Source organism: Pteronotus mesoamericanus, unplaced genomic scaffold (genome assembly GCF_021234165.1).
Source record: "Pteronotus mesoamericanus isolate MK-2021 breed Mesoamerican mustached bat unplaced genomic scaffold, CSHL_Meso_final contig_1018, whole genome shotgun sequence".
Classification (NCBI taxonomy): Eukaryota; Metazoa; Chordata; class Mammalia; order Chiroptera; family Mormoopidae; genus Pteronotus; species Pteronotus mesoamericanus.
This window is the reverse complement of record NW_026555002.1, coordinates 4,380,311-4,395,601: the sequence shown is the minus strand read 5'-3', so window position 1 is coordinate 4,395,601 and position 15,291 is coordinate 4,380,311. Positions and strand designations below refer to the sequence as shown.

Sequence of the window (15,291 nt, the reverse complement as noted above, 5' to 3'; positions counted from 1 at the left end):
TCGCCCGCCACTCTCAGCCAGTGTGCGCTCGTTTCTCCGGAGTCCCGCCTTCCGTGTCGGGCGCCCCCTTCTGGCAACGCAGGGATGAACCCTATCTGCCGCCATGTTGTGTGTGGCACAAGTATTTTTATGGAACATATTTACGTCTCTTCCAGTCTTTCCTTCTACCCAGCTGGTTTCTTAATTAGACAGCCAAGTGCGGTGGCGATAAGGAGGGTGTAACTTACGGTTTTCTGATTGCCTGCGTGGGTTGGATCAACACGTCACGCCACACTAACCGAGCCCAACGCCATCTTGAGTGTGGCGGCTTGATGGTTCCCTGCTCGGGGCTCCGCGTGGTTCCCTAAATCGCGCCCCAAACTTCAAGGAGCCCCCAAGGCCTAGACGAACTTGCCTAAGGGACTACTATCCCTCCCCCAATATCCCCTCTCAGTTCATGTGCCCCTCGCAGCCTCTTAAGTGGGATGGGAGACGGGTAGACTAGATGACCGGGCCCTGGAAGGAAGCTCTCTGAGGTTGTCGCGACGGCAGTAACTGCTCGGGGCAGGCGCTATCCAGAAGCCTGGAGTGCGAAGCCCGCGGGCTGTCCTGCTTGAGGGCAGTAGCCCGCAGCGGCCCTCTAAGTATTAATCTAGTGTGTGGTTGGCACGTAGCCTGCTCGTCGGCAGGCTTAGGGGGCGCGCGCACGGGTTAGTGGTGGGCAAAGGGGTGACACCCTCAAAGACGCGGGGTCCCCGGGGCTGTGCAGAGGAGGTAAACATGGTAAAGAGACGGAGCAGCCCAGGTGCGCGGGTCTCACTCCCCCTCTCACTCTCATCGCTCCTCGTGGGGCTTACGCCCACTTGTGCTGGGGCACTTCTTTGTCGAAAGAGCCTAGGCGCGGGGGGCAGGCATCTCCGCGGGCACTGCGAAGGGCACCGCCCGGGACAAGCGCAGCCCAGCACCCGGCCTTCCCCTCCCCCTCGCTGGCAGCCGTCGTGCGCACCGGCCTCCACCTCCTCTTCCCTCCCCCTCCTTCCGAGGAACCGCGGGGAGGGGTAAAGGGGGGGGTGCTGGGCGAGCAGCTTTGCCGCGCTTTGGGTTATTTGCGTCAGCAGCTCCAGCAAAACAGCGGCGGGAGCGAGCATCCTGAGTTAGCGCGCGCGCGCGCACGCGGGCGCCCTTCCCCCACGGCACCGGCGCCGATGAGACCCGGCAAACTCAGGCTCTGAATGACAGTGCGGCCGGCGACTGCGCAGCGCCTGACTCACCAAGGCACTGCCGCTTTAAGCACGCTTGCCCATTGTTCGAATTGGAGCCAATGAGCGAGCACCCGCTCCCAGAGTTCAGCCAATAGCATTTGTGTAAGGGAGTGCGGGCACCGCCCACTAATCTATATTAAAGGTTCTGGTGCCGCGTGAGTTCCCCACTGGCTGCTCTGAAAAGCCATCTTTGCATTGTTCCTGTGTCTGCCTCTCCGCTCGCTGCAGCCACCTCCGCCGCGCGCCTCCTCAGTCTCCGCGGACTCCGGCAGCGTTTTCGCCAGAGTCCTCGAACTCTCGCTTTTCTTTTTTAAATTCGCTGCATAGTATCACCGGCGTGCCCACCATGTCAGACGCGGCCGTGGATACCAGCTCCGAGATCACCACCAAGGTGAGTTGGACGCCGCCCGCCCCTTCGGGGTCCGTGAGCTGTTGGCGCCGCAGTGGTGTTTGGCGCGCGGCGCCTGGAGTTCCCTGAACCCGCTGTTGGTCTCTCCCGCAGGGAACCCGGCCTAGGCTCTCAAAGCAGCCCACTCTTTGTGTATGTGCGGGGTGGGGGGCGGGAGGCGCCGCGGGCAGACGTGATGCCCGTCGTGGAGTGGGCCGGGCACCGTCGGAGACCAGGGGGAGGGCGGGCGCGGAGGCTGAGGGGCTCCGAGGAAGACTGCTCTTTGGCTCCGGAAACTTGTTTGTGACTCGTCTGAACTGCGGCGAGAGGAGAGGGGCCCGGCTAGGGGTCGTCGGCCCGCGAGGCGCACGGAAATAACTTTGAAACTCGAGCGCGTTTGGAATCGGAAGTGTTGGGGGGGGCGCGTATGCGGGCCGGCTGCGGGAAGTGGCAGCTCCACGGCGAGTGCCCGCCGGCGGCGCTGCTCTTTGTTTGGCGCCGGGCTACCCCGTTTCGCGCCTTGCAATGGGTCCGAGGTTTATCTGCACGGAGCGCTGATAAGGTGGAGTGGGCGGCGGGCCGGCCGCGACGTCGATTGTCTCCGCGGAGATGTGAGTGTTTCCGTCTCCCGAGGTGCTGGAGGAGGCGGGGGTGGGCGTCCTTCTCGGGGGAGTACGTCGGGAACAGCCTCCCTGCTTAAATAATTCACCAGCGAAGCCGGGCTTGGCTGAGGAGAAAGCCCACGCGCCGGAGGGAAGGAAACAGAAAGTGAAGGAGCGGCGCGCTGGGGTGACGATGGGCGCCCCCCGCGGCTGCCCCGGGAGCACAGTGTGCGCGGCCCCTCCGGGGGCGATGCAGGCAAACAAAAGCAGCGACCGCGGCTGGCCCGCTGGGTCTTGCCGGGCGCCGGGCTTTGTCGGAGTCCTGTACTAGAGGTTTCGTTGCCGCCCTAGGTTTTGAGGTCGTGCGCATTTGGCGCAGCTCGGCTCTGCGCGCCGCGTCTGTCCCGCTGCTCGCCGGGGAGCATCTCCGCCCTTGGCGGGACCGTGACACTTTAAAGGCGCCCTGGACCTGCTTTTTTACCGTTCGGCCCTCAACGGCGTCTGGCGGGCACGAGTCACCTTGGCGTCTCCTTAACCCCAGTGCCCCTGGCGTCACCTCTGACTCTCCCATTGGCGACTCCCCCAGCGGGCCGGAGTTTGAGACCGGGCTTATCAGAGAGGCTCCCGCCGACCCCCTAGAGGCCCAGTCGGAGACTGGTTTGGGTGGGAAGATCGGCCTTCCCGAGCGCGGGCGTCCGCGCTTTGCTTTCTCCAAGGTGATTTCCCACTAGGAGTAAGTAAGTAGCCGCGTGGAGTGCTTCCCCGACGGTCTCAGGCTACGATACCGAAAAGCCCAGCGTAATTTGAGGCGGCCTCCCGCGGGACTTTGCCCGCCAAATGCAGAGACGCAAGCCCGCTCTTACAGGCCTAGGGGGTCGGGGCGGGTTGCGGGGCTTCCGGAGCTGGGAAAGACTGGTGCGCACCTCTGCGTGATCGGCGTGGCCAAACGCAGCCTGCGGGCCACGGGTCTCCAGGGTCAGGGGCGCACTTGGCGGCCCCGGGCCACGTGCTCTGCGCGCGCGGTGCGTGCGGAGGCCCGCGCAAAGCTCGCCGGGCGGGGGCTGCGCGCCTGCGCGATGCGACCTCCCCGCCCCCACCCGCTCCCTGGGGCTTCGGCCGCCAGGGGGCGGGAGCGGGCGGTGCCGGGGTCTGTTGGGCGGGCTGGTGCAAACCGGGCCGACAGGTGCCCCGAGGCGGTTTACTGGATGGCGCCCGGGGCCTCTCGTTGCTTGTCTGTTGGCGGCAGGCCCAGCCGCACCAGGTGGAAAAAGTTACGGGGCTTTAGGGCGCCCGCAGCGGCACTGCCCTTTGGAATACCGGCCCTGTGAGGTGTGCGGGGGGGGGGGGGGAGGTGAAGCTTTTCGGCCCGAGGCACGCGTTACCTGAGCCCCCACTCATTTCCAGACCGCGATCTGTGGCCCTCTGGGACGGCTGTCAGATGTGGAGGGGGATTCGGGTTGAAAGCCCCAAACTCGCTAGGTTGTAAACTGTCGTGGGTTTCGGGCCGGAGCTCAGCTGCGAGGACTGGCTGGCGAGGTGGCCTCCCCAGTTTTCCTCCCTCCCTTCCCCGGCTAGTCCGCCCACGGTAGTTCTCCCGCAGTGTTAGGGTCCTCCCTCCTTCGCCTTATTTATGGCACATATCTGCTGCCTTCCCAGAAGGACTTGTGAGAGGCGGAGCTCCCTCTGGTTGGAAACAAGTCTGATGGGCGTGTGCGTGAGTGAAGTGTTCCTGGGCTTGTCTGCCCAGTCAGACGGGTTTGGGGCTGTGGTGCCACATGGCCTGTTCTCTAACGGCTGAGAAATCAAATCAGACACTCAGTGTTTATGGCTTTTCCTTCCACTAGTTCCACGTGTAAGGTGCGGCGCTTTTGATTTTGGACATTCAATCAGCACCGCATACATACTTGTACTTCTGGGTCCTCTTGCCAGTCTTGGGTTGCTTAAAAGACTTACTGGTTCCTCCTTCCGTTTTGAAGGACTTAAAGGAGAAGAAGGAAGTTGTGGAGGAGGCAGAGAATGGAAGAGATGCACCTGCTAATGGCAACGCTGTGAGTGTCAACCTTGCTCATGACCCCCTTGCAGCTCCTGGCCAAGAAGTTCTCTTCCCGGAACGATTTTGGGCTTGCTTAGGCCGGCGAGGGGGGAGGACACGGGGCAATGTGTCTGTGTCAGGGCCTTCTGGTGCAGCTTCAGGGGTATGAGGCTGTAGTAGAGCATTGGGCAGGGTTTGGGGCAAGGGGTGGGGGCAGGAGTGATCCTCTGTCCTTAGTAATAACCTGGTAATGTTTTCTGTCGAGGAGAATGAGGAAAATGGGGAGCAGGAGGCTGACAATGAGGTAGATGAAGAAGAGGAAGAAGGAGGGGAGGAGGAGGAAGAGGAGGAGGAAGGTGATGGTGAGTAGCCTTGTCTGTCTCCCCTTGTGAGGGGCACCTTTCCCTGGTCTCCACACGGGGGGGCGGGGGAGAGTGGGGCTCCCAGGATGGAGGCCAGAGGACCACCTGCAACTTAACTGGGCTTCTGCTTGTCCCTGTGGAGCCAGGCCTGTCCTTGTTTGTGGGTTAGTGCTGTAAAGCCGTGCGGCACGCACTCTCGCCGGGGTGTTCCCACTGATCTGTGAGGTTTGGCCTCTCTAGGTATAGCTGCTTGGGCCCTGGGGCCCTTCTTCCACCTGGACACAAGTGCCTGCGTGGGTGATGTGGGTACCCCAGTTGCCTTTTGTTGGGCAGGGGAGACAGATCTAGTGACGTGCCTCCCTGGCAAATCTTGTTGCTAGAGATTTCTCTAAGGAACTGCAGCCCCAGTTTTCTGGTGCCCCTCTCCATTCCCCCCACACCCCCTTCCGGGCTGTCCCTGCGTGGGAGGGTGCCAAGACCCTTCTGGGTTGGTTGAGGATAGCAGGGTGGTTTACCTGGGGTGTGATTCTCCAGGTGAGGAAGAGGATGGAGATGAAGATGAGGAGGCTGAGGCAGCTACGGGCAAACGGGCAGCTGAAGATGATGAGGTGGGTTCTGGCTCGAGGGGCAGAGGGGTTGGGATCTGAGTGAGGCACTGTTGCTGGAGGGGCTGGCAGGATAGCATTTGGGTGCTGGGCATGTGAGTTGTTCTAGACGCCTCCGGAGTTGCCAGCTGGGGGCTGTGGCAGTTAGTGGGTGAGCCCAGTGGGTTGGAGGAGCCTTGACAGTATTTTCCCTGCCCAGGATGACGATGTTGACACCAAGAAGCAGAAGACCGATGAGGATGACTAGACAGCAAAAAAGGAAAAGTTAAACTTAAAAAAAAAAAGGCCACCGTGACCTATTCACCCTCCACTTCCCGTCTCAGAATCTAAACGTGGTCACCTTCGAGTAGAGAGTCCCGCCCGCCCACCGCAGGCAGCGCCACCCGCAATGACATGCGCTCTCCACCACCCAACCAAAACCACAACGTGAATTTGCAACAGGGGAGGAAAAAAACCAAAACTTCCAAGGCCCTGCTTTTTTTCTTAAAAGTACTTTAAAAAGGAAAATTTGTTTGTATTTTTTATTTACATTTTATATTTTTGTACATATTGTTAGGGGTCAGCCATTTTTAATGATCTCGGGATGACCAAACCAGCCTTTGGAGCATTCTCTTGTCCTACTTCCGACTTTACTTGTGGTGTGACCATGTTCATTATAATCTCAAAGGAGAAAAAAAACCTTGTAAAAAAAGCAAAAACAACAACAAAAAAACAATCTTATTCCGAGCATTCCAGTAACTTTTTGTGTATGTACTTAGCTGTACTATAAGTAGTTGGTTTGTATGAGATGGTTAAAAAGGCCAAAGATAAAAGGTTGCTTTTTTTTCCTTTTTTTGTCTATGAAGTTGCTGTTTATTTTTTTTGGCCTGTTTGATGTATGTGTGAAACAATGTTGTCCAACAATAAACCGGAATTTTATTTTGCTGAGTTGTTCTAACAAAGCTGTCTCAAGCCTGTTTTTTCTATTTTGGTTTCTTGAAATTTGGGGAGGGGGCAGTGAGGAGAAGGGATGGTCTTGAACTCTGCCCCCACTCTTTCCTAGGGTGGGGACTGGGGTGAAGACGCCATTTGGGGAAGAGATGGGGCAGCAGCATGGCCAGGTGAGGGGCCCTGGAGTTGGGGGCTGGCTGGGCAAGCCCATAAGCCAGGTTGGTGTCCTGTTGTATCAAGAACCTGTTCCTGGGATCACATCATAGAATGCCAAGCGAACGTGGATGCCCTGGAAGATGTCCACAGCTGCGGGCACCGGAAGAACCGGTCAGGTGTGTGGCTCCGTTAGGTGGATGCAGCCTCCCAGTGGGACAGCGGGCCTTCCCTTGCCCGGGCCTCCCTGGATTGGCTCAGCTGTGGTGTAGCTCCCCCTGGTGGTGCTATGAGGTACTTGGTCCCTTAGGAGTTATTTTCCAGGGCAGTGATGCCTACAGCCTTGCCCTCATTCTCTGAAGCTCTGGCCTCCTGGAGAAACCAGTCCCTTGGTTAGTCTGGCAGGACCCCCATGCCTTGAGCATAGTTGGAGCTGATGGGTGGGCCGTATCGACTAACCGGAGGAAGAGTGACAAGCTCCAGTGCTCAAGGAGAGGTGATGCTTAGAGCCCACTATCAACTTCAGGGTCCACGGATGAATGCTATGGGCAGAAGCCCCCTGCCATCATCCATCGTCCGGGAGGACCAGCTGTGGTGGTTTGGGGAGTGGGCTGGTTTCAAGGTGGAGAGTTGACAAGACCCACAGCAAGAAAAATTAGAAAGATAGGGGTCCTGCGCTCACCAGGTACCACCAGCTGGGTGACCCCAGGCCTTCCCTGTCTCCTGCATAGTCAAATACATCTCTGGTGTCACGGGGTCCAAGAGAGACACAGATGCAGGGGGAAGTGAGGTTGGAGGGGTCAGACAAGTCACAGCCTGGAGCTGACTTCGGGTGGTTGGGGACAAAGAAGGGCGGAAAGCCACGCATGCTACCACCCTGCTCCCCAGCACTGGCCATGTTGGGGTTCCTTTTCTCATCTTGGAGCTGACTGTGGTGGGGGTACACCACTTTATCACAACAAAGAGCCCCTGCGACCTTAGCCCTTCCCGATGGGAGATGTGGTTAAGTGTTTCATCTACACCTCCCCACTCTGGGAAGAGGACGGATGTTACCAATGGGAGGCATCCAGCTACAGCTCCTTATGAAGAATCTACTATCCTCGGCCACAGACCAGGGAATCTGACAACAAGGGAGGGTTTCCCTGGCGAGGCGCCTCGGGGCTCAGGCTGGAAGGGCCCAGAGGCTTGAAAGGAGACAGAAGGGGCCGTGGGGAGGAGCCGGGCGTGGGCAGGCCAGTCCCTGGGGAGCCAGGGCTCCAAGGGCACACGGACAAAGGTGTGGATGGGGACAGGCTCGATCTGTGGGCCAGTTTCTGTGGTGGGATTCGGGCAAGCAGGGAGGGATTTTAAGCAGGGAAACTAGAAAGCAGTGAAGTGACACCCGCAGAGGCCAGGGGGCCTGGGTTAGGGGGGGATGCTGGGAGGCAGAGGCGTGGGCGCATTGAAGACGCTGCATAGGTTAAAGCATCGAGACTCAGGTGGATCAGAGGTTGGAGGCAGTTCCCACGGAGGATCCCCCAGGCCCTGGCCTAAGCCCTTAGCCTCGAGAAGGAGATATTTACCACAGGGGTGGGGCCGGAGAGGATGGTCTGGAGCCGCAGGGTGGCCTCACTGCATTCTCAGTGAATAGTAAGAGGCTGTTGGGTATGCAGGTGTGGAGGGCAGGAGAGAGGCTGCACCTGCACAGAGTGACCGAGGCCAAGGTGTGGATAAGGCGAGCCAGGGCGAGGGCGAAGCTGGGCGCTGTCCCTCCCAGTCAAGGCAACCTCTGAGACCAGGGCCCCCTCTCTCTGCCTGTCCTGTGCCGCGCCTCCCTCCCTCACCAGCGTCGTCAGCCTCCTTGCGTCCACGGCAAGCTGGGTCCTCCCTCCCGGCCTTTGTTTTGCACTTGCTGTTCGTACCACAGGAATGTCTGACTCCCAGACTTCTCAGGGCTCGCTCCATGTTAGGGCTCAGTGCCAACGTTATCTCCCCAGATACATTCCCCGGGACCCCAGTCTAAGAAGACCCTCCCCAGAGTTCACCCTTGGCCCCTGAACAAGTCTCACGATGGGAGCTTCCATGTTTACCTGCTTGTGTGTATTTTGGCTGTCCCCCACTGAGGTCAGAGGCACTTATTCACCACATTTCCCTGCACATGCTAAGCATTCTGTCCATTCCAGTCATTTGCTTGTTCATTCACTAGTTAACATGGACTGACACTGTTTCTCTGCCAGACGCTATTACAAGATCCAGAGGTACAGAAACAAGCAAGAGGTAAGGCCCCTTGTCCTGACCTGGATGGGGGACACCATGCACAGCCCACTTCACACCTGTCTCCACCACATTTGTGGTTTCCGCCAGGTGCGTGCAATCTGGGAAGGCCTCGCCCTTCACAGGGTCTACAGCTTCGCTGTCCTCAGTGGGCCGCTCAGGCCCCGGGACGTCTGTCCCCCATTGAGCTGTCCTCAAACTGCTGCCAGGGTCAGGGTTAGGTCGAGGCTTTGGTAGGAGAAACCCTCTGACACTGTATCCCCACCTCACACCCCTAAAAAGGCCGGGTGGCTAGCCTCTTGAGGCGAGGCTGGCCTGCTGCTCTCTGGTCTTGCTGATGTTCCCAAGGCCTGGGGCCCAGGAGGGGTCCTAGTGCAGAGGAAGGGGGCTAGGAAGACCACATGGGAGGCAACAGCTGGAGCTGGGATCAGGTCTTACCCACCCTGCTCAGTAGTGCTACCCCCAATGCCTTCAGAACAGAGGTGAGAAGCAGCCCAATCCAGACCAGACGTGGCAGCTAATATGGGCCAAGGGAGCTACACCTTGTTGAGCCTTCATCTCCTCCTCTGCACAATGAGAACACTAACATGAGACAAGAGTCAGGGCCCAGGGCTGCCTCTCTTAAGGTCCCACATCTGCACTGAGCTCCCTGCACCCTTTGCACCAGCTGCACCCCGTTATCCCACCAAAAGTTTGGCCTGGGTCAGCCTTTGCTGCCTTCAGCAGAACCTACTTTCCCTTAGTTGAGAGGCTGGTGCACAATTAACCACTGCCTGGGAGCCTGTCCTCAAGGTCCAGGGTCACCTCCATCCTATCTACCCACGAAATCCCCTCCAAGTGCAAGGACGGGCACTCAAGGAACCTAAGTTGGAAGATTCATGAGAGATGGGCGCCCTCTGGTGGCTCCCATGGAGAGGGGGCTCCCCTGGGTTCTGCTCGGTCCAGGAAGAGCCCTTAAGTGAGCCCTCGCGGAGGGGCAGCCTCAGCCACTGCCACCCGGCACAGCAAGACCTTCTTCCCTTTCTGTTGCTAGAACGTCAGTCAGACATGGCAGTCAGTGGTCATTTCCCAAGCCTTCCCTCTGGGAAGCTGATGGCCCAAGCCAGAGACCCGGTCCTTCTTTTCCTGGGAGAGTTGAGGTCTCCCGGGAGCTGAGGCTGGAGTGGGCTCCTCCAAGGTCAGTGGCCATCCCTGGGTCTTGCCCCCAGGGGTCCTCCTGCTTAGCTCCATTCAATTGCTTGGTGTGCACAGCGTTCTCCTCGGGCAGGCCCACCTTTTAGCCATATCTGGGCCCTGTCATCAGACTCCTCACAGTGGCTGCTGTCCAGAGTACAGCCCCAGGCTGCTTGGACTTGGGGTCTGGGGCTTGGAGGCACCTAGCTGCACTCCCTGGCACTCCCTAAGCTGCCCACCAGGCTCCCCCAGGCCTGAGAGCAGGGGTCTGCTGCTGCCTCTGCTCCGCTCAAGGTGCTGGCACAGGGTCCTAAGGCCTCCTAGATCCCACGCCCCCCAGGTCCTGATGCCCAGCCTGATTCTGCCAGGCATCCACAGTGGCCCCGTGTCCTGGATGCAGGCCAGCCCTACCTGCCTCGAGCCTCTGGCCATACTACATGATCTCTTTCTGGTGCAAGCTGCTTAATGGGAATGGAAACCTTGGGGTAACCCAGTTTTGCAGGGTAGAAATGGGTCCAAATCTCCCTGAAATGACCCTTTATATCAAGACCCAAAAAATATGCACATACTTTTTTGACCTAGAAATTCACTTGTAACTCCATTCTAGGAAAACTCCCTTTCCCACAGAATTATCCTCAGCGTCCTTCTTTCCAGTCTCCCGAAAAGGTCCCGTCTGACTCCTGTGGTTTCCCCTGGAGCCCAGGGTTGTAGCCTGCTGGACAGCGATGCTGGGTAGTCACCTAGTGTTGATGGTGCTGATGAAGGAGGGGTTCCAGTCCTTTGGGGGAGGCGATAGTGGACTCTGCAGTTCTGATCCTTTCATCAGCACTGTCCTGGAGGCTCCTCTACTAGTCAGCCTCTCAGCATGCATCTCCCCGCAAGCCATTCGTTCCTTTCCTCAAAGATGAGATGGCCTCAATCAATCCATTTTGTAAAGAACATTTCCTGACCTTGGCATCAAAAGGGCCCCTGTGTCAGGTGAGTAGGCTTTTTATTCTCTTGCTCTGCTTTAGGGTCTGCCAAAAACACAAACATGGACATTGGTTGTTTTGGGTTTTTTTTTTTTTAACATTTTATTTACTTTTGGGGTAAGGGCAAGGAAGAGGATGAAAAACATCAATGTGTGAGATACACGGATCTGTTGCCTCTGGCTTGCCCCTAACTGGCATGTACTCTGCCTGGGAATCGAACTGGTAGCTTCTTGGGTCGCAGGCCAGCACTCAGTCCACTGAGCCCCACCAGCCAGGGCATGGGCACTTTTTAAATTGGCATTCCCAGTGGCCACTTGCCTCCCAGGGAGGCCAAGGAGGCGCCTGAGGGCGGAGGCAAGGTCTTCCTCAGCAAGTGATTGTGCACCTCCTCCCGAATCCACAACTGGGGTCCCAGAATTCTGTGCCACAGCGATACCATTTGGGCCTGGGAAGGTTTGAGGATCACTATGGTCCTCAAACCATAGTTTGTGGATCACTATGGTCATAACACCATTTCAGTATCATAAAATGTTGACTTTTAAGTGATATAAGCACTTCAAGAAAAACTGGTTGTGACCTTAGTCTAATTGTACCAAATGAATTGTAGCCTGCTGCTGAATATCAGCCAATTAAAAGTTGGCAGACGTCTGCAGGGATAGATGATTTGCATTTCAAGCCTTACCCAGGGCCAGGCCCTGAGTAAACAGTATGTATAGCCAACAGTGTACCATGAACGAAAATAAATGACCATTATCAACTTCTGCAATAACATAAAACAAATAAAATCCCAGGTTCTCTACCTAGTTAGGACTGATTGATCATGTATAGCACCATCATATAAGGGTGTCCTGTGCACCGTAAGATATTCAGATAGCATACTGTTTAGCTCAAATACACATACATTAGCCCAAAATGAAAGTAATAACTATAATACAAATTAAAAATTCAAGTGACAATAATTTTTATTCTTTTATAATTGAGAAGAGCTACTTGGGGGGTGATTTGAGTAAATCAAGTCACTTAAAAAGCCATTCTAAGAAATCTGAATAAATGTCTTTTTTCTTTGAATATATTTCCTTTAATAAGTACAGGGACTCAAAAGTATTCTGTGGAACTAAGAGCGGCTGAGAGTTCAGAAGTGGGCGGTCAATACCCATTTGTTGTGGCTAGAGAGGGTGATGTATGTTTTTAATCTTCTGAAAGGTGTATTTTAAAACTAAGGGCTTAGTGGAGGTCCCTAAACATTCTCTGTTCACTATATCTTTAATGTCTCAGTAATTTTTCCAGTTGCTAATTATTAGGCCAAAATAAGTAATAATTTCCTTTATTAACTAGTTAGGTACAAGTGACTTATTAAGTATTTATGTCCTAACAGTGCCAGCCATGTTAATTTTGGTGGGGGGGAAGCCATCTAAATTGATAGAAAAAAATATTTTTACTTCATTTATAATCACAATGATCTCCTAATGGGGAGTGTGTCAGCTGGGCACAGCACAGCTTCTCCAACCTTGGGATCGGATTGGACACCACCACCCTTATTTCCTGTTCATACTGATTTTTGAAGGGTACTTGCTTCTTATCACCAAGACCTTCAAAAACCTGGCTTCCCAAAGATACCTCACCAAAAAGAATGTAGTGCATTCTACTGTTGAAATCGAATTATCTCAAGCTAATAGTTTGAGCAGTGTGTGACAGTTCTCCTGTGTCACTGTATTTCCTTTGAAAATTACAAGATCCTGCAGACCTCTTATGAGTTTGCTGCAGAGCCTTGGGGTGCCTTGGTGTACATCTTCGGAGCCACATGTATTCTCCAGATCTCTGCTTCTCCATTCCATTCTGCCCCTCGGTTCACTGAAAGCTAGAGTCAAAGCTGCTCAGTTTCAGACCAGCTAAAAGCACCAAAACGAACTAAGCCAAATGATGCTTTCATTCTGAGGACCATTTTAACAGGGCATTTTGGAAAGTCACAAAACATTTACCAGGTCACTAAGACAGAAGTTCTAAAAATAAACTTGACAGTACTGAGGCCTTTGCAGTCAGATGCGCATCTTGGGGCTTTCTCTGGTTGTGAAGGACAGTCAGAAGGGGAAGAGCTGCGGAGGGGGCTGTGGGGATGGAAGACAATGTGAGAGACATTTACGAAACCAAGTCAATACTGCATTGTGGGGCAGCCCATCTTTCGCCCCTTTCTGAAGTTCTCATCTCTCTGCCACACCTGGACAGGTGTTTCCATCCACCTTTCCCACCCAAGGCTGGCGGGGGTGGGGGTGGGGTGAAGGATAGCAAGGACATCACCTCCCTGTCCTGCTTCCTCACTTCTCCCTCCATCCTACACCGGGCTGGAAGGGGCAGGCTTCCCTTCCTCCCACACAGCTGGGCCTCTCCTATCATATGCCGAGTTCTTCGTGGAAAACTAGACAATCAAAGGTACACATTTGGTTCTTGCTTAAAAAAAAAAAAAAAATATATATATATATATGTATATATATATATGTATTTTTATTTATTGATTGGAGGGAATGGGGGGGAGGGAGAGGGCTTGAGAGAGTTTGTTCCACTTACTGACACATTCATTCATTGATTCTTGTATGTGCCCCGATGGAGGACTGAACCTGTAACCTTGGTGTGTGTCTCAGAACGATGCTCTAACCAACTGAGCTACCCAGCCAGGGCCTGGTTCTTGCTTTCCTGATGAGAGTTTAAAAGATTTAAAACATCTTTTCTTTCTAGTAGAGCCTGGATTTCCAGGCCGTTGGCTTGCTGGGGACTGGTCAACCCTGTTTTGGTAGTCAAAAGGTGAGCGCTGATATCTTTCCGTTTCTTCACCTGCCCACTCCAGACTGATGCGGCCATTGCCCCGTCTTGTTCTCTTCAGAGCACTGGTTACTGTCTGAAATAATCTGCTTTCTGTCACCTCTCATTAGAATCTAATGGTAGGGACTTCACTCATCTTGCCAAGTAAGTATCTCCTCTCATCTGGTCTCAGGCCTTACTACTGCAGAAACCAAAACACTTAATTGTTGGTATTTTATAAAGAACAGCGAAGCCTACTTGTAGCTCAGAGGCACTTTCCTTAAAAAAGAACCCTTTAAACTTTTCTCTTACATCAGACTTGAAAGCACTGCAGACAGAATCATCACTTCTCTCTCCAACTGGCTTCCGCTGTTCTGAAGCCCCCAGCATCCCAGCCCTCCTGGGTGCTTTCCCAGCTTCTCCGGTCAACCTCTAGGAGATCTCTTTGTCATTGTGTAACTTATTCTCTCACTAGGAATATGAGTCTCTAATCCACCAACTGAGAACGTCTACCCTTTCTGGAACCCCCTTAAACAAACGAACATGATAAAGGCATGGGAAAAGTTAAAAATGACAACAAACCAACAAATAAAGGATACATGTGTGTTGTGAAAGAGACCACTAACTATCATGTCTGGAAGACAAGTGTTGAGGTCATAGATTTTGTTCAGGTACATTTTATGTTCTTGGAAAGCAGGAACTGAAGCACTCAGGAACCGCAAAATCTATCAGCCGATCTCTGGAGTAAAATAGAGTTGTGAGCCTGATAAATGTCTTTTTCTCATCATGGAGTCAGGGTCATGGTCCAGAGAAAGGAGAGATGAAAGCAGTACCAAGCTAAAGACTGTAGGAATATTTTAATTCATATGTTTCAATTCATTACATAATAATATCACAGTCTATTTTACAAGTTAAATGTATGAGAATGTATGAAATAGAAACGGTAGGAAAAGACTAAACGTGGGTCAAGAACATGAATTTTCCAAAGCCAGGGGCCAAAGGAAGCTATGTCTCCTGCAGGACCCAAGGAGGAGGCAAGGAGTGACAGGAACAGCATCAGTTCCTGTGTGTGTCTGTCCCACGTTTACCCTGGGATAGAGTCGAGGCATGCCCTCTGCCCTGGTCTGAGGTGGGGAGTTAAGTCTGGTCAGCCGAAGATGGCTGCTTGAGGGAAGAAGGCCATCTGGTTACATACACAGAGCTGGTCCCCTGGTGGCCGCAGGTAGGTTTGGTCGTAGAGGGCATCGGGGTAGAAGTGCCAAAATTAAATGTGTGGAGGAAAAAAGTACACAGTTTCCTCCTTCCCCCCAAAAAACCCAAATTCTTGAAATGTACATACATTCTTCTCTCAAACGTAGAAAAGTCTCACTCTGGATGTGCTTACAAGAAGATCGTCGTCAAAAAACTTTGTCTCTATGATAACATTCCCACTATAAGTAAGAAGAGAAGGCAAAAGAGTGATGTGTTAGGTGACAGATTTCATTTCCACCAAATGGTTTCAATCGGGGTCTGCTGGGCCCATGAACATACACCCATCTAGAACCTTGGCCTGGGGACAGTAAAATCTGAGTCTATAATGTGGTTAGAAGCCTCATATGACATTTAGCTTATGTGACTAGGTTTGTCTTCCTTGAGTTCAGAAATCAGAAGAGAGAGCATGTCTCCCTTCTTGGTACACTTAAGGCCCGGAGGAGAGTGTGCTGCACACGAGGGCGCTTATAGACGTGACTGACTTTCTGATGAACGTAAAATCTGCAGATCGCAGGGGTGGGACTTTTCCTGATGACA

At 54.0% G+C, this 15,291-nt stretch overlaps 2 protein-coding genes across 3 annotated transcripts in view; one reads left to right on the top strand and one right to left on the bottom strand.

The window, feature by feature from the left end:
- The first annotated feature begins 1,408 nt into the window (after positions 1-1,408).
- Positions 1,409-6,171, top strand: PTMA (prothymosin alpha). 2 transcript variants are annotated; one of them, XM_054571604.1, is made up of 5 exons: positions 1,409-1,632; positions 4,208-4,279; positions 4,532-4,625; positions 5,160-5,233; positions 5,430-6,171. In XM_054571604.1, the coding sequence occupies exons 1-5, from the start codon at positions 1,588-1,590 to the stop codon at positions 5,475-5,477; spliced, it is 333 nt and encodes a 110-aa protein (XP_054427579.1). In that variant the 5' UTR covers positions 1,409-1,587; the 3' UTR covers positions 5,478-6,171. The 2 variants fall into 2 exon arrangements, with proteins under 2 accessions (XP_054427579.1, XP_054427573.1); XM_054571598.1 differs by having other exon boundaries at positions 4,529-4,625.
- An 8,185-nt stretch (positions 6,172-14,356) lies between these two features.
- PDE6D (phosphodiesterase 6D) overlaps positions 14,357-15,291 on the bottom strand; it is a 39,486-nt gene continuing 38,551 nt past the window's right edge. Inside the window, exon 5 of the mRNA XM_054571588.1 lies at positions 14,357-14,933. Coding sequence (XP_054427563.1) covers positions 14,852-14,933 — 82 coding nt within the window. The 3' untranslated portion in view covers positions 14,357-14,851. The remainder of the gene's footprint in view (positions 14,934-15,291) is intronic.